This window comes from Dryobates pubescens, chromosome 8, assembly GCF_014839835.1.
Source record: "Dryobates pubescens isolate bDryPub1 chromosome 8, bDryPub1.pri, whole genome shotgun sequence".
Lineage (NCBI taxonomy): Eukaryota > Metazoa > Chordata > Aves > Piciformes > Picidae > Dryobates > Dryobates pubescens.
This window is the reverse complement of record NC_071619.1, coordinates 25,999,813-26,021,836: the sequence shown is the minus strand read 5'-3', so window position 1 is coordinate 26,021,836 and position 22,024 is coordinate 25,999,813. Positions and strand designations below refer to the sequence as shown.

The window sequence follows — 22,024 nt, the reverse complement described above, 5'->3', positions numbered from 1 at the left end:
TGGATGCCATTGAGCTGGAGATCAGGGATCATCAGGTTGAGTGCCTGTGGGTGAGAATTAGATGGAAGGCCAACAGGGCTGACATTCTGGTTGGAGTCTGTTATAGACCACCCAACCAGGAAGAAGAAGTTGATGAAGCATTCTATGGGCAGCTTAAGGCTGTCTCAAGATCTCCGGACCTTGTCCTCGTGGGTGACTTCAACCTGCCTGACATCTGCTGGGATCTCAACACAGCAGAGAGGAGACAGTCCAGGAGGTTCTTAGAGTGCATGGAGGACAGCTTCTTATCCCAGGTGCTGAGTGAGCCTACCAGAGGCAAGGCTATGCTTGACCTCCTCTTCACCAACAGGGAAGGGCTGGTGGGTGATGTGGTGGTCAGAGGCTGTTTAGGGGCCAGTGACCACGAGATAATTGAATTTTCAGTATTTGATCAAGCTAAGAGGAGCAGCAAGAAGACCTCCACTCTGGACTTCCGGAGGGCAGACTTCAGGCTACTCAAGGAACTAACTCAGAAGGTTCCTTGGGAAACAGCCCTTAGAAACAAAGGGGTCCAGGAGAGCTGGGCCTACTTCAAGGAGGAACTCTTGAAGGCGCAGGAACAGGCTGTGCCAATGCGCCGGAAGAGGAGCCACCGGGGCAGACGGCCAGCCTGGATGGGTGATGAACTTCTAAAAGAACTAAGGGAAAAAAAGAGGGTGTATCATCTTTGGAAGAAAGGTGAGGCAACCCATGAAAAGTTTAAGGATGTTGCTAGGTCTTGTAGGAAGAAAATTAGGGAGGCAAAAGCACATTTGGAGCTTAGACTGGCCGGTCTCTGCTGTGAAGGACAACAAAAAGTCCTTCTATAAATACATTAATAGCAAGAGGAAGGGCAAGGACAACCTCCACTCCTTGGTGGACACGGAGGGGAACGTCGTAACAAAGGATGAGGAGAAGGCAGAGTTACTTAACACCTTCTTTGCCTCAATTTTTACTCATCTTGAGTGCAGTCACACAGCAGTTACAGGATGGCCAAGGGATCAGACCCAGCCAGCATGGATTTAGGAAGGGCAGGTCGTGCCTGACCAACCTGATCTCCTTCTATGATCAGGTGACCCGCCTGGTGGATGTGGGGAGGCCTGTGGATGTAGTCTACCTGGACCTCAGCAAGGCCTTTGACACTGTCCCCCACAGCAAACTCCTGGCCAAGCTGTCAGCCCATGGCTTGGGTGGGAGCACACTGCATTGGGTTAGGAACTGGCTGGAGGGCTGAGCCCAGAGAGTTGTGGTGAATGGTGCCACATCCAGATGGTGGCCAGTCACTGGTGGTGTGCCCCAGGGATCAGTGCTGGGCCCCATGCTTTTTAACATCTTTATTGATGATCTGGATGAGGGCATTGAGTCCATCATCAGTAAATTTGCAGATGACACCAAGCTGGGGGCAGGAGTTGATCTGCTGGAGGGTAGAGAGGCTCTGCAGAGGGACCTCGACAGGCTGGACAGATGGGCAGAGTCCAACGGCATGAGATTGAACACATCCAAGTGCCGGGTTCTGCACATTGGCCACAACAACCCCATGCAGAGCTGCAGGCTGGGGTCAGAGTGGCTGGAGAACAGCCAGGTGGAGAGGGACCTGGGGGTGCTGGTTGATGGTAGGCAGTGTGCCTAGGTGGCCAAGAAGGTCAATGGCATCCTGGCCTGTATCAGGAACAGTGTGGCCAGCAGGAGCAAGGAGGTCATTATGCCCCTGTACACTGCACTGGTTAGGTCGCACCTCGAGTGCTGTGTCCAGTTCTGGGCCCCTCAGTTTAGGAAGGATGTTGACTTGCTGGAGTGTGTCCAGAGAAAGGCAACCAAGTTGGTGAGGGGCTTGGAACACAAGCCCTATGAGGAGAGGCTGAGGGAGCTGGGGTTGCTTAACCTGGAGAAGAGGAGACTCAGGGGTGACCTTATTGCTGTCTACAACTACCTAAAGGGGGGTTGTAGTCAGGCAGAGGTTAGTCTCTTCTCCCAGGTAACCAGTACCAGAACAAGAGGACACAGTCTCAGGCTGTGCCAGGGGAGGTTTAGGCTGGAGGTTAGGAGTAAGTTTTACACAGAGAGAGTGATTGCCCATTGGAATGGGCTGCCTGAGGAGGTGGTGGGGTCGCCGTCACTGGGGGTGTTCAGGGCGAGGCTTGACAGGATGCTTGGTTGCTTGGTTTAGTTGATTACATGGTGTTGGATGATAGGTTGGACATGATGATCTTCCAGGTCTCTTCCAACCTGGTCTATTCTATTCTATTCTATTCTATTCTGTTCTATTCTATTCTATTCTATTCTATCATTGGAGGTGTTCAGGAGGAGACTTGATGGGGTGCTTGGTGCCATGGTTTAGCTGTTTAGGTGGGTTGGATAGGTTGAGGGGTGATGATCTTGAAGGTCTCTTCCAACCTGGTTTATTATTATTATTATAAATACTTCCCCAGTCTTACTCAATGTGTATTTGGCTCCTTCTTTAGAAGATTGTAAAAATTACCCGTTAGTTACTCCTTTGATCAAAAATCAGCCAGGAGAACAGGTATTAATTTTTCATAAATAATTTTATCATTTTATCATTAATATGTAATAACTTATGCTTTAAATCTAGATAATTTTTTTTATATATATATACGAGTCAATTACATGCTTGAGTGCTTACACCTTACTAGAGCTCCTGGGCGTTGTTTCAGTATAAATGTGAAATAGTAAGCAGTTTGTAAACCATGTATTCCACCAATGAGAATTTATTGCAATGCTTCTCTTTTCTTCCTTTTCTTCCTGCCCATACTACCAGCTGAAATGTCAAGAAAGCTGTCATAGCAGAAAGCTGATAGATGACTGTAGTATGTATAAGTAATACTTGCTTTGAACTTTAAACATCTTTTTGTGTGTGTAAAATAACTAGTCAGAAACATAAGTATACTCAGAAAGATTCACTCTGTGCAGCTCAGTTGTGTTTTTTAATTTTACTCTTTTTTTGTTTGTTTGTTTGGGGTTATTTTTGATATTATGTTGGTGGATGGTTCTGTAGTAAATAAAGCATCTATTGACATGGAATTACACATAATTTCTGTACATTTATTGTTTGTATGCAGAAGCATCTTCCAGCTTCTGTCTAGTGCTGACAGCTTCCAGCTTCTTTCATTAGTGCTGAAGATTAACAGCCTCAAAGAAAGGTTTGCAGAGAGCTTTTGAGAGATAGATAGTTCATCTGCTGTTTTGACTCTGCAGAGGAGTCTATGGAGAGTTTGTTCAAGAGAATTTTTCTCTGGGATCTTGTATATTCCACCCCAGTGGCACGGACTTGGAGGTCCTGAGTATGAAAGCTTTGGGACACCCAACACTTGAAATTTGCATCAGTCATGCTGAGACTTGCTTAGGTACACAAGCCCAAACATAGGAGAGAGGAAGAGATTGGGTGGATTGGTGTACAAATCCATCTGCTGCTAGAATTTGCCTCACTTAGCATTGCTGGTTGCGATGTAACATTGTGAAGCAACTTCTACTGCATGGACAGAAATGGGTCAAATGCCACATTCATAAGGAAGGTATATGCATTTATTTCCCCCTTGGGTCAGAGATCTCTTCACTTCTGTTGTTCTGTGCTGGCTATAACAAACAAGGTAAGTGCAGGCACAACAGAAATAGCACTGATTGACTTTTGATGCTTCATGTTAAAATGTGTTTTGGTTAATTTTAATTCTTCAGCATGCCTAGAGGCCTAGTAAAGACTTTAGTCCTGTAGGTCTGGAGGAGCTGCATTAAATGAAAGATCCAATTTAGAATGACGTAATGCATTAATGTGCTCTTGACTTGCATCTGTGGGAAGGATTTTCCACTTTACAAGATGTGCCGTGCCAGAAGCTTCTCTGAGATGCATTTACCTAATGAAATTGATTTAGTGTCTGCTCTGTGTTGCCTGCTAATCAAACCTTTCAGACAAATTAATGAAAATCAAGTATTTTACAGCTTTCATATAGATTGGTTTATTTGCTTGATGGCATATTTCTCCAAGTATATGGGGAAGAGAAATAAAAAGAAATTCTTTCCAATGGTCATACTAAAAATGATTGATTTAGTGGAGCATGCTGAGTTTGTCACTTAAGTTTTGCCTTTGAGCTCGTGAGCAAAGTCTGCTGTTAAACCATTCCTGGATTGAAAAAGTCTATTATGGGGGGAAAAAAGGAACTACAATGTCAAATAATTAACAATCTTACTAAAGCAAAACAAAAAAATCATAAATTACACTCCACTTAGAAAAGATTAGAAAGATTGTCATACGCTGAACTTTGCTGACAGTAAGTGGTTTGTTTGTTTTTCTTTCAGCTGATATTTTTGGCCTCATGACAAGAAGAAGCTGTTTGCTTCCTAAGTAAGCAGCAAGGAGCATTATTTTAATAATTTAAAGTGCCCATGAAAGTGAATGACCTAGCTCTCAGTAGTTTCATTATGGAGTGGAATTTGCTGTCATGAATGCAGTGGTTTTTACTGTGCACTATACCATTAGAACCTGATTTTAAAAAGTTTCATGTAAATGTCACCTGGACTTACAAGGAAATTAGTTAATAACTGTTCATTTTAAATTAAGTAGCATAATGTGTGAATAACTGTTTATTATTTGGGAGGAAGTAATGCACTAAAACCTTGAAAATATCATGAAGATCTAGAAAGCTATTGTGCTGCAAACAAACACTTCAGGACACAGCAGAACTGTGTGTAAAAGTGAATACACGGTCTTCTCAACATCATAGCCATGTTTTGCTTCCAGTTTTATCTTTTCCATGTCACTGAATGTAACCAGAAACAACATCATCTTACAGCCCACTCACTGATTCTGCCTTGCAGGTGCTTCATGCAGTTCTTGTCATGCACCCCCTGAAGTGCTAGTAGCATTTGCCCTCATGTTTTTAGGTATCTTGTTGCATTTCCTTTATTTTACCAATTCTATCTCTTCTGCCCGCTCCTTGCTGTTACATAGACTCATAGAATGGTTTAGGTTGGGAGAGACCTCAAGGATCATGTAGTTCCAAAACCCCTCCCATGGTCAGGGACACCTTCAACTAGACCAGGTGCTCAAAGCCTCATCCAGCCTAGCCTTGAACACCTTCAGGGAGTGGGCATCCACAACCTCTTTAGGAAACCTGCCCCAGTGTCTCACCGCCCTCACTGTAAAGAATTTCTTCCTAATATCTATTCTAAACCTATCCTCAAGCTTCAATCCATTCTCTCTTGTCCTATCACTACAAGCCCTTGTAAAAGTTCCCTTTCCAGTTTTCTTGCAGGCCCCTTTCAGGTACTGGAAGACTACTATAAGGTCTCCCTGGAGCCTTCTTCAGGCTGAACAGCTCCAACTGATTTAGCAGGCTGTCCTCATAGCAGAGGTGCTTCAGCCCTCTGATCATCTTTGTGGCCCTTCTCTGGACCTGGTCCAGCAGCTCCTGTCCTTATTGTGGGGGCACCAGAGCCAGCCAGAATACATCAGGTGGGGTCTCACAAGACCAGAGTATAGGGGCATAATCAGCTCCCTCATCCTGCTGGTCACACTTCTATTGATACAGCCCAGGACGTGGTTGCCTTCTGGGCTGCAAATGTTTATGTTGGGTTTATCATAAACTGACATCCCCAACCCTTCTCCTTGAGACCACTCCTCTAATCACCCCTCATCTAGCCTGTATTTGTGCTTGGGATTACGCCAGCCTAGGTGTAGAACCTTGCACTTGGTCATGTTGGACTTCATGAGGATGGCTTAGGCCCAGCTTTCAAGCCTGTTCAAGTCCCCCTGGATGGGATCCCTTCCCTCCAGTGTGTCAGCCTGACAACACAGCTTGGTGTCATCTGCAAACTTGCTGAGGGTGCACTCAGTCCCACTGTCCATATCACTGACAAAGACATTAAACAGCAAAGGTCCCAGTACTGCCCCCTGAGGCATGTCACTTGTCAGTGGTATCCATTTGGACACTGAGCCATTAATCACAACTCTCTGAGCGCAGCCATCCAGTCAATTCCTTATCCAGCAAATGGTTCACACCCCCCACCCCCTCCCAAGTCCATATTTGTCCAATTTGGTCACCAGGATGTCATGTGGGACAGTATCAAATGCTTTACACAAGTCCAGGTAGATGTCCTCAGTTGCATCTATGAAGTCTGTGTGCCAGGTGAACATATCTGCTCCCTGCGCTCCAAAGCCTTCCTCCTCCTTTTCTTCTCTTTCAGCTCCTTTTGTCCAAAGCATAGCTGAGCTGATTTATTTCCTGATGAAGCTCTTGTTGTTCCTTCATGGTGTGGCCATTTCTATTCTCTTGGCTATTCAGATAAAGCCTTAACATGGGTGTGTATCTTGATGCTTAAGTTGTCATTTGCATCATTTGGTGGTGATGTACCATTGAAGAATTATGAGAGAATATAACCAATGGTGAGGAAAACCTCAAACATGTAACTGTAGATAAACCAGAACTGGGTTATGAGTTGATTGGTACTTTTCCCTCCCTTTTCCTCATGTCTCTGACACACTTGTGGATATACTCAAAGAGAAACATGTTAATGTGACCACTTTATCTTGTTTTATTAATCTCTCAGCCAACCACCAAGTCTTTCTCTTTCTTGTTCAGAAGTGAGTCTATCATGTTGACTAAATAGCAACTTTCTCAACAAAGTACATAGCATTAGCAGCTGCCAATGCAAGCTTTATTGATTGCTGGGGGAGGTTATAAATTAGGGTTTACTTCTATGGCTCTCAGCATCTAGTTGTAATTTAGGTGTTTCATTTGAGAGGTGAAATTGAGGTTCATGACAGCAAATCTTACCATATAGTTACTGGCTACTTTCTATGAGTTTATTATTGCAGAGCTCCAATAGAGAGAAACAGCTTTATCAAATGGATTGAAAAAAAAATAGAGGCAAGAGGTTAATTATGTTGAATTGCTTTTTTCAAGTAGAATTTAACATTAGTGAGAAAAGAGGTGTTTCAGTCAATGTCGTGAGTATTGAGCTAAGGCAGAGTTTGGACAGCAAGGCAAGTTGACCAATAAGTGCACTAAAAAAAACTGATGAGCTTGGTCTTAGCTTGGAGGTCATTAAGGAAACTGAGAAATCATTAAATCTAGAAATGGGACCTAATGGAAGTTGATGAGCGAGTAACTATAGATATTTAATGAGCAACACTGAATTGTGTTCTCATTGCTTCAGAAATAAATAATGAGGTATTTGAATTTCTCTTCAAACAACAATAAATGTGAAAGTATCATGGGGAAGAATAGTTCTTTGGGCCTTCCTCTCAGTAAGTGATTTCTACAAACCATAATTAATTATTGGAGTTACCTGTGAAACAAACTTATGTGAAGCTATGGCACCAGATAATGCCAGTTTAATAGTTAGCCCCAAACCACATCTAAATTTCCTTGAAACTCAGAGTTCATTACCCAGAATTACTGAAAAATTGCCAGTGTAATTTCATTGAGCTAAAGAACACAGATTGAATTCTGCATGAAAACAGCTGTATGCCAGACATCCTGATAAGCAATCTTTGTTAGGAACAATGCCTTGTACTGTTGCTGTAACACATTAATTAACTTTCAGGTGGTTTGTACATAGGAATAGGTGTGTTATTGTTACACTTCTGACTGGTAATTTCTAATTATGCACTTGAAAGGAAAAGCAAAATCAACAGGTCCACAAGAGGGAGGAACATTTGAAAGGAGTGCTGGGAAGTGAAATCAGGAGCTGGAGCTACTTCAGACAGTTTATTCCTCATGGATTCTCCTCACACAGGCAAATCCTCAGCCCAGGCAGGATAGCAAGGGGCAGTAGGGAAGCAGTGAAGACATGAGGGTGGTTATAGCATGTAGCTTTCTGCATCCAGCTTAGCTAGGGAACTGGGCGGCTTCAAATCCCTCTGCTGCCAACAGGAAGAGACCAACTTCAGCAACAGATAACTCGAGTTGCACATGATAGGCTTATTTGCAACAATCTGTCCGTGACAGCTACCCCAGACTAGTCTTTTGTTAGGGATCTGACTTGGGGGCATGGAAGTAACAAGTTTCGAGGAGTAGCATCCACAGCAGCTTTTCAGAACATGTCTGACTCTTAGCATTCTCAGGTGAAAGTTTTGCATGTTGAATGGCCTATGGTGTTTTTTGTTTGTTTGTTTTGTTTAAATATTTTTTTCTAACCTCTAAAGTGTCTTTTGGTCTAGATTGCTCATTTTTTTCTGCTTGGCTTTATGCAGTTCATAGATTTGTTTCCTCTGTGCATCTCTGTGGAAGGACAGCTATAGATCCAACTAGGCATTTTAAAAGGTGTAGAGCTGTAGTTGTCTCCTAGGGAAATCTGAATTTAGATGGTTATCTACAAGAGGCAGGCAGAAGAGCCATGGTCTCTTCAAACACTGACAGAAATTATACGGTAGGCACTTTTTTCTGATCAATATGACAATAGTTAACATCCAAGAAAACATAATCTTTAGCGAAATCTTTGTGACCTTAGGTAAAGGGAAGTGACCAGTGCTGAAAGGCGAACAGAGTGGTTTCAGCATCTATCAGCCACACTCCCATTTCCTTGGGTGCAGCAGATGGCAGAGTTCCTATTGATCTAACAGGGTCCAGGATTTTAGTATTATTGCTTACGTTTTGTGCTGGAGTGAGGCATCTGGGACTCTCCCTTGTAACACTGCTGGGTACTGAGGCTTTCTGGAGCTCTAGAAATGGAAAATAAATATTTTCCTGAAACATGGGAGTAGTGTTTGGTTGGTGCTTTATTACTAGCTGTTCAGCATCATTCTCACTTTTGTTAGCTTTTAACTTTTGCTTTCTGTATTGTGTCTGACAAGGGGTCAATTTTTCTGCCAAAGCTATAATGCTATATGGCTGGGAAGTAGCAGTTTGATCATGTTGAAAGTAATACTCTATTTGTTTCTCCAAAGCTTTTTACTTCTAAGAGTGTGTTGCATATTAGAAGTCTGAGAGATTCCTACATTTTCACACCCAACAGAAAAAAATTCGTTTTGATAAACATGCAGCATCTTTAGTAGATTGAACATAATTCTGCTCCTGTGTCAAGTAGCAACTTCTTAAGCTTTGTATGTGTGCATATTTGGACTCTAATTACCTCACATGTATTATGTTCTTTGGAATCAGATATAGACTGCTGAAAACATAGGTGTACTCTGTCAACTCTGCAGTTATGGCCTCCTTTGGTAATAGATGGGAAACAACAGTCTTCAAGGGGAATGGACAAAATAATTTGACACTGGGTCCTGGGCTGTCCTTAAGAAGAAATGAATTTTTCTTGGCATTCCTGAACCTGCCCCCGAAATGGTCCCTCATCTGGGCTTTGTTGTTACGGCAAATCAGAGCACAGTGCTCAGCCCTGCAGGTGTGTCCTAGTCCTGAGATAAACTGAAATATGTGCATATTTACTAAATTATTAATAATAGGCATATTGTCAATAGTTCAATAATTGCTTGATTAAGCTAGGATTTTTTTAAGTGTCTCTACATATTTTTGGTATTCTTATATAGGAGTCATATTATGTTCCATTAGCAGAATAAACTGTTACAAACTATTTGCTATTCTCTGTAAAGAAGTAAATTATTCCTAGTCACATAACAGTTATCTTTCCTGTGATGCAGATCACCAAAAGTATCTTTGTTTTTCCTTGCACAAGAGCCTCAGAAAACCAGAGGAAGGTGTTTTGATGGAGGTCCCTGGAGGGAAGAAATGCTGTCAGAACAGTTCCAGGAAGCAATAAGCACCTTCATGAAAATAACTCAAGTCCCCATCCTTAATCCCTGCCTATCCTTTTTTATCTGATGGACTCAGCGAGGGCTGGAAGATCACAGTGTGGCTGAAAACAAAAGGGAGTTAACAAGATGTGACCAGTCAATGGATAAAACAATAGGAGAAACCCTTCTTGTTGTCTAGTGCCCAGGTGTCCTTCCCATGCACAGGTAGCCATGTGGATCGTGGTGAGTTTGTTCTGCTGCTTAATGCTCGGAGGGCTGCCACAGGCGGGTGGTTCATGCCCATCACAGTGCAGCTGCGCCTTCCACAGCCTCAGCGAAGGAGCGAAAGCCAGGTATGCTGATACCTCCCCAGGGGGTTTGCTGCTCAGTTTCTTGGTGTCGGGGATTTTATTTCTTATTATCTATAAGGATGCTCACAGTAGAAAATACTGTGTCCGGGCTTGGTGTCCATTATTTTTCCAGTTGCTTTGCGCTCTAGCTTTATTTGCAGAGGATTAGCTTCTGAAAACTCAGTAAGCCGCTTTCAGAGAAAGCATTTGGGCATCTCTGTGAGAAGTGACATAATTACCACTGGCGCTTTGGCAAAAGGGGAATAAAATTTAAACAACATTTCCCTCTTTTACCTTTTATGCTGAAAATGCTACATTTAAAAAGCTTTATTCTGCTCTGCTGGTTTGTTTCTAAAGTGTAACTAGATTTGGTTTATGTTGTGGTACCAAAAGCTGTAATTCTGTTTACTTAAAAAGTCCTTTGGTTGGAGATTTTAGGAAAGCAATAGGCTTCTAGATGAGAGTGCACCAAGAAAATATACTATTGTTATTATTATTTTAAAAATTAAATAATTCTCAGTCTGGAAACTTTTAGTTGAAATGATGACAAAAAGAGAAGGACATCTATTTTTTAATGCAATACCATTGTACAGACATTTCTCTGGAGGCTTGTAATAAAAAGTCTTTCTGAAGGGTAATCACCAAGTAATGGTATGACTTAATGAAATACAGACTACATTTTTTTCAAGTATGGCTAACATCAGAAGGGGTTTATGACAGAGACGCAATGTTTGCAAAATCCTGTGGAATAAATTTTTTTTCTAGACAAGACCACAGTACTGAAGTGAAAGGCTGTCCCCTATATTTTGGATCCCCATGAAATAGATCTAATTTCTTACTCCAGAGCCTTTCCCAGTAAGAAGTGTAGTAGAGATGCAAGTAGTCTGCAGTCGTTAAAATGGAGTGCAATAGTGTGAGAGCCAGTTATTGCTCCACAAGTGTCATAGTTCTGAGGGGAATTTCCTCTCAGTGACTGGAAAAAGCTGTAGTGTTTTGGTAAGATACCTAATAAAGCAAATATCCAGTAGTTCCATAAGGAGCATAATATCATTTTTTTTTTCTTTGTCTTCGCCCCCTCTCCCCCCCATTATGATTTGTATTTCTTGCTAGTAGGAGAAGACTATCCTGTAGATGAAATGTTTAATTTAGGAGCATGATGAGAAGCACACTGTTTGACTGCCATAGTGGTTATGTTATCAGACATTTTCTGCCATGCCTACATAAAAAATCCCACAACAGTTGTTGGAAGAGGATTTCTGGATTTTTCTTATTTGATAGGTTTTTCTGTTTCTTAAAATCTCAACTTTTAGCTGAGAGTGGGCAAGATTTAATGCCGCAATAAAACCGAAGGATGAAAGTAGTGTGCTAAGCTTTGTTTATAAATAAACAATTTAACTGTAGGCTCAAAGAGCATTTAACTCCATGAAACGTACAGGAGCAAGTTATTTTATTTTTGTTGATAGTAGAGGACGTTAGTTATTTTTTGTTGAGGAGTTATGTTAGTAGAGGAATAATTGCTTTCAGCCAAAACCAAACTGGGTTTGGAAGCTTCGTAAAATTTTGTTTATCAGCCAGGCAATGTGATAAGAAAGTGTTACTTGACTGATCACATTACATTTTTTCTGGTATCTTGTTTAGCATGTGGAGTGGGACATGGCTATCCAACCTGTTACATTTTGCGGTGTTGCTTTGTATTTTGTTAAGAACTTGCCTTTCTCTACCTACTGATATGCAAATTAAAGTGTTTTGTCTCCCTTCATTCCTCACAGCTATCTATATTCCCACATCTTGACAAAGCCAGTCACTGTTTTTTATATGAAGGCTGTGAAAATGCAACATAGGGTTTTCATGATTTGACCTCTAGAGATTAGAAATGGGAAAGAAAGATTAAGATACATAAATCTGCCTTGACAGTAGTATAGTATTATTCAAAGAATCAATCTCTGCACTTTAACTCTCACAAATGTACAAGCTTGCAGTGCTGTGAGTGCTACCATCTGTACACCCCTCCCAGACTATGTCATAGTAAAGCAGAGCTTGCTGTAGTGTATATCCAGTGAGTTGTTACCCGACTTTCTTATCCTTACCTCACAAACCAAAGATTCTGTGCCACATTTAATCTATATTACTCCCTGCCATCCTGCATGTCAATAAGGCTTCTTTACTGTTCAATTTGTGGATGCTTTTGTTTTAACATGAACTAGAATCCTCTGTTGTGCATGAATGTTGTCAGTCTTGTCTATGGTAAGTACTCTAAAAAACCCGTTAAAATAGTAAAAAATTAAAATCGAGAACACTATATGGACTGGACTCAGACTCACACTGCTCCAGGCACAACACTGCAATCTCCTAGAGTCAAAAGGTGTGTTACTGCAAGCTGACATGCTTGTGGTGATGATGTAGAGATCACCACCAAGTAAGAACTGATGCAAAGAAATCTTGTGGAAAAATGTCAGATCAAAATTTTGCATTAAATGAGTTTCAAAGCCTTTTCAAAATACAAGAAATTTACATCTCTCTCTGTGTTTCTCTACCAGGACTGTGCTGTGTAATGACCCAGAGATGACCCTCACTCCTGTAAACATCCCTGTAGATACGACCAAGCTTCGGATAGAAAAGACAGCCATCCGCAGGGTGCCAGGAGAGGCTTTTCACACGCTCCACAACCTGGAGTACCTCTGGATGCCCTATAACTCCCTTGCCAGCCTCAGTGGGATCACCTTCAAGGGCCTTCGTCGCTTGCAGGAGCTGAGGCTCGATGGGAATGATTTAATATCATTTCCCTGGGAAACCCTGGTTGATATGCCACAGCTAAGGCTTCTGGATTTACACAACAATGAACTTACCTCAATCCCTCCAGATGCTGCTCGTTATGTCAAGAATATCACATACCTGGACCTGTCTAGCAATAAGCTGATGACTCTTCCTCAGGCTCTTATTGCCACCTGGGCCAACCTCCAGACTGTTCCTTACTTCCCCAATGATAACTCCAAGATCATCCTAGGTAAGAAAAGTGCCTGTCATTTTGCAGGGGGCACAAATGTCAAAAGCTCCATTTCTTATGACAGCATTTTGAGCCACCGTGGTTGCCACCGCGAGTATGTTGCATACGACACAACCCTGTATCAAATGTGCGAGTTCATTTGCATATTAACAAACTCACCTCAGGCTCCCCACTTTCTGTCTTATTGCACCATAAACTTCGTCACTTGCTTGAATCTTTGTAGCACAAAACTGGCAACTCTTTCCCTTTTTATTTATTGACACTGCCATTATTTGAATACAAATATGCTTAGAGTTCCCTGTCATTCATGGACTATTTTCTAATAACAGTTATTATGGAATTGATCCATTTTAAGCAGCATTTGATAAAAAGATGGCTATTTAATGCTGCAGATTGAAGAGTAATGAAGTCATCACCAAGCATAAAATCTGGGTCAGGACTGCCAGATTGTCTCTTTCCAGAGCTGTGTTTATCATCAGTCTCCCCAAAGCCACTAAAATAGTGCTGCCTTCAAGTGTATCTATAATGGCAGAAGAATCTATTTATTTATTTATTTTTTGGTGACACTTCTGGGGTTTGGGGCAATTGTCCATTTTTGTGTCAGAAGGCATATTACAGATGATCGAGTCCTCTCAGTTGCAGTATCCCCAGATGAAGTTTCAAGCACGTTTACTAGCCAGGGGATTACTACTCAGCCTTTTAGCCGTTGTGCACTGGTTTAAACCCACAGCAGGTTGACAATGGTTTAGAGCTGTTGCCCTCTGCTGTCTTCACTTGCTAAGAGCTGACCTGGCTCCACTGACTGATCTGTGGGTTTGTGCATCTCCATCTACTGTCTCTACAACCATGGATGTCAGTTCAGGCACTTGGCTTTTAGAGACAGGGCAAGTTTTTTCTCACTCTGGAAGGTACCTGCTGCTCTTTGTCCTTTGGACAAATGTGGGAGGGTAAAATTAAAAAAAAAATAGATTACAGTGGAAAGAAACATAAGACTTCAAATTGATTCAAGCTGCCACCATGCCAACATACCCTTAGTGGATGTTTAAGGTTTCATTAGCATCAGGAGAGGAACAGGTGTTTTATCATCTTCTTTTCCCAGATGCAGTATCAAGTTCTTTAAGCCAAAGCTGGTGTTTTGAGATGGCCTGTTTCATTTGCAGCCCAACAAGGCACTGGTCTAGATCATACTGGTTTTAATCACCCCTGTGTTTCTGTTGGCTCTAGGAAATCTAAGCAGCCCCTTGATGCTCATGGAGCTTTGTGGTGCACCCTCTGAGGAGGTGGTGGAGTCACCATCACTGGAGGTGATCAGAAGGAGACTTGATAGGGTGCTTGGTTGCATGGTCTAGTTGATTAGGTGGTGTTGGATGATAGGTTGGACACAATGATCTTGAAGGTCCCTTCCAACCTGGCTTATTCTATTCTCTGTGCTTGCGTTCTTGCTTCTGATTACAAGACTACTGCTGCAGTACACTGGGGACCAGCTAGAATGGGCACTGTGGGGTGGGCAGCTGTTGTTTCCTCCAGCAGTTGAGGGAGGTTTAGTACTTTTTACTCTCAGGAAGTTGCCTGCCCCAGGACATGTTCTTGGGCTGCCTGTGCAAAAGAGGATGTGAAGCACCATTGGAGGGAGCAAAGCTCACTCCAGTGGTAGGCAGGAGAGCTGGAACACTGTGCTCCTAGATTAGGCTTCAAAGATGTGCCAGTTCTTCTAGCTAAAGTCATTAGAGAACATAAATATCTGTAGGACAGGTAAATGTGAATGTGTGAGTAGGATGATGCAGATTTAATCAGAATGCAGCAGTTTTGCTCATGGATATGCAGAGCTAGTTCCAACATTGCTTTTCTAGTACCATCTCCACAGGTCTATTTTCAATAGAGTAATGTCTCATTCTTTCAGAGTTTGATTTAATTGAGCACACACTGGGATAGCACAAAAAAAGCTCGAGAGAAACATTCCGGGGCTGTGAATCAGGAGTGTATTCTTCAATATACCTCTTCATGTGTGTATATTCTTACTATAGTCATCACCTATTAATGTTCTTTTATATACCATAACATGTATATTCTTCAATTTAATCCTTAAAAGAGTTCTTTCATCTTATCAAGTGTAAATTAGCACTTCATGGAAAAAAATTATTACTAAACTTAGAATAACTTAGAAAAACTGGGCTGGAAGAGACGCCTACACCTGTTGCCTGTTATGCCTGACAATTGGCATGACAATCTGATAATATTTTAATAAACTCCAGTGTGAAGAATTTCCTGGCTTAAGGAAGAGACTCCATCGTCTCTCCATACTGAAAAAAATCCATTCCTCAAAACAAAACAACCATCCCCCATGGCCACTTGGTTTTTCCATCTATCATCAAATGCATTTATAACAACTCCTTGTTTTGCTTCTTTATGTGCATAAATAGTGATGTTTTAATGGTATGAATAATCCTGCTTTGAACTTATAAAATATTTCAGCTCCAAATCTCAAGATACTTTAGCAAGCCATATTGATTCCTTTCTATTAACTGGCAACTATGGGATGCATCAAACACAGCCAAGAGTGGTAGGGGACTGTCAGGACCCCCCCCATTCCCCACCCTTCACATACTCCTGCATATGCACAGGCAATTCTAGCTGGGTAGATTAGGAGCGTATTACAGTTTGTCCTACAGAAAAATTGGGGGGTGGGTGGGATGGAAGTAGCAGAAATGAAAGCTGCTGTTGGAGTGACAGTGCTCTTATTTTCACAGGCTTGCAAGACAATCCTTGGGTGTGTGACTGCAGTCTGTATGAAATGGTCCATTTCCTAAATTTCCAGTCTCCTAACATAGCATTCATTGAGCCCAGGCTGAAGTGCTTCACCCCCCGGAGCCTTGCAGGAGTCTTCTTCAGCCAGGTGGAGCTGCGGAAGTGTCAAAGCCCTGTTGTACATACATCTGTGGCCAAAGTAAAGACCATCCTGGGCAGCACTGTGCTCCTGCGATGTGGAACAACAGGGGTACCCATCCCTGAGCTCAGCTGGAGAAGAGCTGATGGTGCTCAGCTAAATGGCACAGGTGGGCTTGGTTTGATCTTTTCTTGTGTACATGAAATGAGTGAGGGAGACCTGCAGTTTTATTTTCTACAGACTATGCAGCAAATAGAATCTTTTGTGATGATAAGACTGAAAAGATTCACTGTAATTCACAATAGTGTCATACTCTCTACAACTATCTGAAGGGAGGTTGTAGACAGATGGATGTTAGTCTCTTCTCCCAGGCGGCCAGTACCAGAACAAGAGGACACAGTCTCAGGCTGCACCAGGGGAGGTTCAGGCTAGATGTTAGGAAAAAGTTCTATACAGAAAGAGTGATTGCACATTGGAATGGGCTGCCTGGGGAGGTGGTGGAGTCACCATCACTGGAGGTTTTCAGGAGAAGACTTGATGGGGTGCTTGGTGCCGTGGGTTAGTTGTTTGGGTGGTGTTGGATTGGTTGATGGGTTGGATGCGATGATCTTGAAGGTCTCTTCCAACCTGGTTTAGTCTATGTATTCTATATGTAGTTCACTATTGTATTGCCATTTTTGAGAGACTGTAAAATCACTTACATGTTATATTATCATAAGAAAATCGAATACTGTCACATGCCTTGTTTCGTAACAGTGGTGTTGGTCAGACAAGTCAAAGGGCTTTCTGCAAATCTGTGAGAGGTAAAGAAATGAAATATGTCCAGATGTAGCAAGAGACTACAGAGGTTTTGCTAGTTAGTTATTCAGTCACTGAAATAATAATTCCCACTAAATTATTTTACGGGTCTTTGAGACTAATGATGATCTGCTGGTAATCAGTGAGTAAACATCTCTGGCAAAGAGATGCCTGATGTGAATTCAGCTGAGACTCAAAGAAAGAAAAGGTTGTAAACATGCAACATTACTGATATATTAAGAGAACAAACCCACTAAACTAATGAAGGATACGTTACATTACATTACAATACAGTGGTTCTTTTCTGATGGAATAGAATAGAATTAACCAGGTTGGAAGAGACCTTTGAGATCGAGCCCAACCTATCATCCAACACTATCTAGTCAACTAAACCATGGCACCAAGCACCAAGGTCTCTTGTGAAAATGCTCTGTGAGAGGAACAGTGACAAGATTCCTCTTCTGTGCTCATTCCTCTTTGGGGGAAGACTTCAAAAAGCCACTCACTGCTTTTGTGACCAGTCTTGTTTTCATTTCCATTCACAAGGAAGGTTGAACCTAAGTTGCAATATTGATCCTTTGATATGTGTGAAATTTAGGCAAGAAAACTGCTGCACTCAAGGCAATCATCTTAAGCTTTTTGCCCTAGAAGTTTTAGGTCCTGAACCCTCATCCCTCCAGTGTCCCCTGAATGCTACTGTATTCCAGGCATGGCTCTAACTTTCATAGTGAGTCTAAACCTGGCAGCTAAATTGCTAAGTATGGGATCTGATCTTCAAAAGGCTACAGAGCTCCTCAGTGCACAGAAACAGGGGAAAGAGCATTTTTCTTTCACAGCAGTAGAACCACTTGTAACAAATATCCTTTTGGGGATCTGCACAAGTCATTGCTCTGTTGTGCATGATGTGCAGGATGTATCAGAGCTGCTCCTCATAATGATAATGTCTACCCATCATGCTGTGAACGTCCCTCCTACACTTGAAAAGAGCCACAATGAAAAATAAAACAGAGAATGCTTTTCTGAAAGTGTATGTTGAATTTACTTTAGGCTACAACTGAGAATGATATATTTTGTGCCCCATTAAATCAGACTTTAGCACCTTTCAATAAAAAGTTGGCTGAAAGTATACATTATTTCTCAGAAATGACATTTTCTGTGCCAATGCTATAATGTGACTGTTTGAGATGTTGGTGTTCTGAACAGAAAGGAGTGAGAGCCCATAGTCTGTCTGTACTGGGAAGTGCTGAAGGAAGACCAGTAGCTACTGTTTTTAATATACTCATGTTTTTAATATACTCATTCAGTGAATAATTAAACTGAAAGTGCAACTTCCACTACCATTGTATTTCACTGTTGTTGGAATGTGCCCTGATTGCCCAGACTGGATCCTGGCCCCATGAGGGCTTGGGATAAGTATTCATTGCATCTTCATTGCTTTTCATCCATATCCCTGGTTTAACATTCAATGGGAATAAAGCAGAGATATTATGTGTTCATCCTAAGGAGACCGGTTTAATAATGAAGAAGGTATTTTACCCTTCTGATGATGATTCCAGATATTTTAATTTTTTTTTTAACCCTGCACAAATAGAAAAAGACAACCCCCCCTAATTTTAGCCTTTTGGTAAATCAAGTGAGAAATCAACACTTGGCCACATACATATTGTTCAGAGATATGTGATCAGGCTGCCTTGGTTTGGATCAACATAAAAACATGCAATAATTCAGCAGTAAAACCTGGTTTTATCTATATCCTTCAGACTATGCCATATGTGGTTTCTAAAAGAAAAATCTTCACTTGTGGTATTTTCTGTGATTCAGAAAACTGCTTTTCAAACATGTTCAAATAGATCATGTTACCCCCTACTCCTTCCACTCTTTTAAGCATTGTACCTACATAAAAGCTTTTAAGCTTTTTTTTTTAAAATAGAAGACTCTTTCCTGGCTTCTTTTCAACCTGTACATCAGTTTAGAGGAAATGGAATTAAATACATTAAATGTATTAGATCTTTTTCTTGGATTTACTTTGCTTTTGAAATACGCTTGGTGGCAAAAGAAATTATGATTAAGCAGGCATTCAGCTGATTGACTCTTAATATTTCACAAAGCATGTTATTAATGCTATGGATTATTACTTATTTTACATTTTGCCTTCCTTGCAGTTCACCAAGAGATTTCTAGTGATGGCATGAGCTGGTCCATTCTGGGCCTGCCTGTAGTTTCTTATCTTGACTCTGGAGAGTACATCTGTAAAGCAAAGAACTTTCTAGGGGCAACAGAGGCGTTCATATCTCTCATCATCACAGATTCAGAAAGCACAGATGACCCCAACTCTAATGCTAAAAGTGCATGGAATGGGAAGGCGACTGGGATGGAAGCAGCTGCCTACAATGACAAACTTGTGGCAAGGTATGTTATCACCACCTCCACTGTGCCTACCCTGGGGAGTGGAGTGGATACTGGAGAAAGCCCCCTCCTCCCAGATATGGCACAAGATAGCAACCCCAGAAACCTGCTGGTTAGCCCACCTACTGGTCAGCAGGAGCCAGAGAGAATGGTGAGGTCTGTCAGGGTGATAGGAGACACTGATCAGAGTATCACCCTGGCCTGGAAGGCCCCTCTGGCAAAGAACACTACAGTATTCAGTGTCCTTTATGCCATCTTTGGAGAAAGAGACATGCGGAGGATCAATGTGGAGCCAGGGAAGACAAAGCTCACTGTTTATGGGCTTCTGCCAAAGACCAAATACATTGCATGTGTCTGCGTGAAAGGGCTGATCCCCAGGAAGGAGCAATGCATTATATTTTCCACAGATGAAGTTGCCAGTGCAGGAGGGACCCAGAAGCTGATCAATGTGGTGGTCATCAGTGTGGCCTGTGTCATTGCTGTTCCTCTGACACTGGTGGTCTGCTGCGGAGCACTGAAAAGGCGTTGCAAAAAGTGCTTTGTGAGGAAACCCAAGGAAATTCAGGAGTCCTACGTCACTTTTGAAAGCCTGTCTCCTGCAGCCAAGGCAAAAGGTGTGGAAGGAGAATATTTGACTAGACATACCCCTGATGAATCAAACAGGCTACTGTCTGCCAGATCCAGTGTGGACTCAGAAGCAATACCAAAGGCAGAGGGGCAACCAAATGAATACTTTTGCTGACGGTAACTAGGCTCATTATCCACTTGCTAGGTGGAAAGCACATGGATGTATATACGAGTCTGCTCCAGCACTGAAGGCCAGTCCTGTCACTGTTTCTGTCTCTGACATGTTCTGGAGGGGGTTGCAAGAGGGTAGATGGTGCTCAAGCTTTACAGAAACATGCTGCTCATCCCATTTGGGGTTTGCTGTTTTGAACTCAGTCAATAGCTTCTGTGATTATGGCCTCATTCTCCTGGACCACTTTAATTTTCATAAAATGAAGCGTGCACACTGAGTGTGAGGACATTAAGCAACCTTTCTGAGTGCATTCTGCTTGGTGTTGTTTAGTACCTGTTCTGCAATTTGCTAAGTATTTTATTCTCAGCTCTTCTGATGTTCTTTTGGTTGACAAATAGAGGAGTGTTTAGTAATTTTATTACAAATATCTTTGAAAGTAATGATTGAGAGTCTCACCTTTTACATCCTCTATGTTTACATGAAACATGCAGCTTGATGCTTAGTAGCATCACATACACAGATGTACTACAACCCTTTCTAGTATGTCCAGCATGAGAACAGCTCTATGCTCTGAATTCAGAGAAATATACAAAGGAGATAGAATTCAAGAGACAAACCCAAATCCACTCCTAAGAAAACACAGTAGACTATTTTGTGATTGTATTTGGCTGTAAACAGTGTTCTTAAGATTTTCTTGGACAACAGTTCCAGTATTGCACAGGTTTTCAATGTGAGTCCTACCAGGTGTTTTCTAGCTGTATTGTAATTTGTAGAATATGCTTTATATCAGCTGTGCTAATTAAACTCATGCAATGTTCTACTCTGAAAATAGTGTGCAGCGTTGTAATGCTTTGTCATCATATTGAAGAACCTACATTAGACAATTCTGCAAAGATCTCCCAGATCAGCTGTGTCATTGATGCTGAACAAAACTAGTGTTGAAGAGCGAACTGCTCTGCCAGGCACTAGTGGTTTGGTCATGAGAGTATCGTGCTCTCTGCAGAGCCAGGGGTATTTAATGACCACTGGCAAGGTACACACCAGCCATACTTCCAACATGGCATCAGCAGTGTCAGAGGCTCAGTGCAGTCTTTTGGATTTCCAACATTTCACAAGTTCAAGAACCCTTAAAAAATGGTCTAATATTAATCTAAATGTACTTACACAGCCAGGGCAAGATAATCAGTTAAGTCCTGCAGCTCCACTGGAATTAACTTATCATAAAGCACTTCCCAGCTGTGTAGTTTTCCCCTCTACTCCTTCACATAGTAATACTGTATATAAAGTTTTTTTTTCTTTGTAATTAATATTATTAATGAAAAAAATTATGTATGTACTGCCAAATGTTGAATGGAAGGCATCCAGCCAAGTTGAAATGAAAACTGATAATGCTTCCTGAAGTGTTTTGAAACATATTTGTGAATTTTTTGGAAGGCTTTCCGCTCACATTCCGGATGTGTGTTAACAAATTTCACAGGTTAAAATGGAGCCTTGTATGGAGTTTTGCAAGTTCTCCTTGTACAGAAAGGTTTTAATTATGCCATATTACTTGGTCTGATGGGAAAAAAAGCAAGTAATACATAATGGCAAGTAACAAGGAATACATTACAATAGTTTCTGATAGGACTCTGTGTGTTCCTTATATTAATGAAGAAGAACATCTCTTGTATTGGGAGAATTTGTTAATCCTTGTATAAAATAATGCATGCTACTTCTATCACTGGACTGCACAGATTTTTAGGTTCATAAATCTTGTTTTGCAAAACGGTATTTTAATACAATAAATTAATTGATGAAATAAGTAATGTGTAATAGGTCTATTATTTATACAGTTGCATTTCAAGGGATAATTTTTAGAGTCTCCTTCCAAGATAGAACAAAAATATTCTCTCTATAGCAGTATTGCTGTATTTTTGAGCCTGACTCCTGCCCAGAACTGCAGCAGTATCATGAGGCTGTGTAGAAATGAGCCTGGCATGACCCTGAATGGATAAACTAGCCTTAAAAAAAAATCAAGGCTGTCCTAATGTTTTCCTATGGTGAACAGAGTGAACCTACTGCCCAAGGAGGACTTTGCTGTAAGTCAGTTTTCAGGAGCTGATTGGAAACAAGAGGTATTTACCTT

The 22,024-nt window shown here is 41.6% G+C and overlaps 1 protein-coding gene across 1 annotated transcript; it reads left to right on the top strand.

Moving 5' to 3' along the window:
- The first annotated feature begins 9,768 nt into the window (after positions 1–9,768).
- On the top strand, positions 9,769–19,957 carry LRIT1 (leucine rich repeat, Ig-like and transmembrane domains 1). Its single transcript, XM_009901720.2, has 4 exons — positions 9,769–10,071; positions 12,606–13,072; positions 15,820–16,125; positions 18,917–19,957. Exons 1-4 carry the CDS (start codon positions 9,950–9,952, stop codon positions 19,900–19,902), a joined length of 1,881 nt encoding a protein of 626 aa, XP_009900022.2. The 5' UTR covers positions 9,769–9,949; the 3' UTR covers positions 19,903–19,957.
- Positions 19,958–22,024: the final 2,067 nt, after the last annotated feature.

Bases quoted from the DNA above. Each gene is read 5' to 3' on its own strand.
- LRIT1 (XM_009901720.2), top strand. From the start codon at position 9,950: ATGTGGATCGTGGTGAGTTTGTTCTGCTGCTTAATGCTCGGAGGGCTG. The intron at 10,072-12,605 runs GTATGCTGATAC...TTTCTCTACCAG, and splicing joins AGCGAAGGAGCGAAAGCCAG to GACTGTGCTGTGTAATGACC. The intron at 16,126-18,916 runs GTGGGCTTGGTT...CCTTCCTTGCAG, and splicing joins TGCTCAGCTAAATGGCACAG to TTCACCAAGAGATTTCTAGT.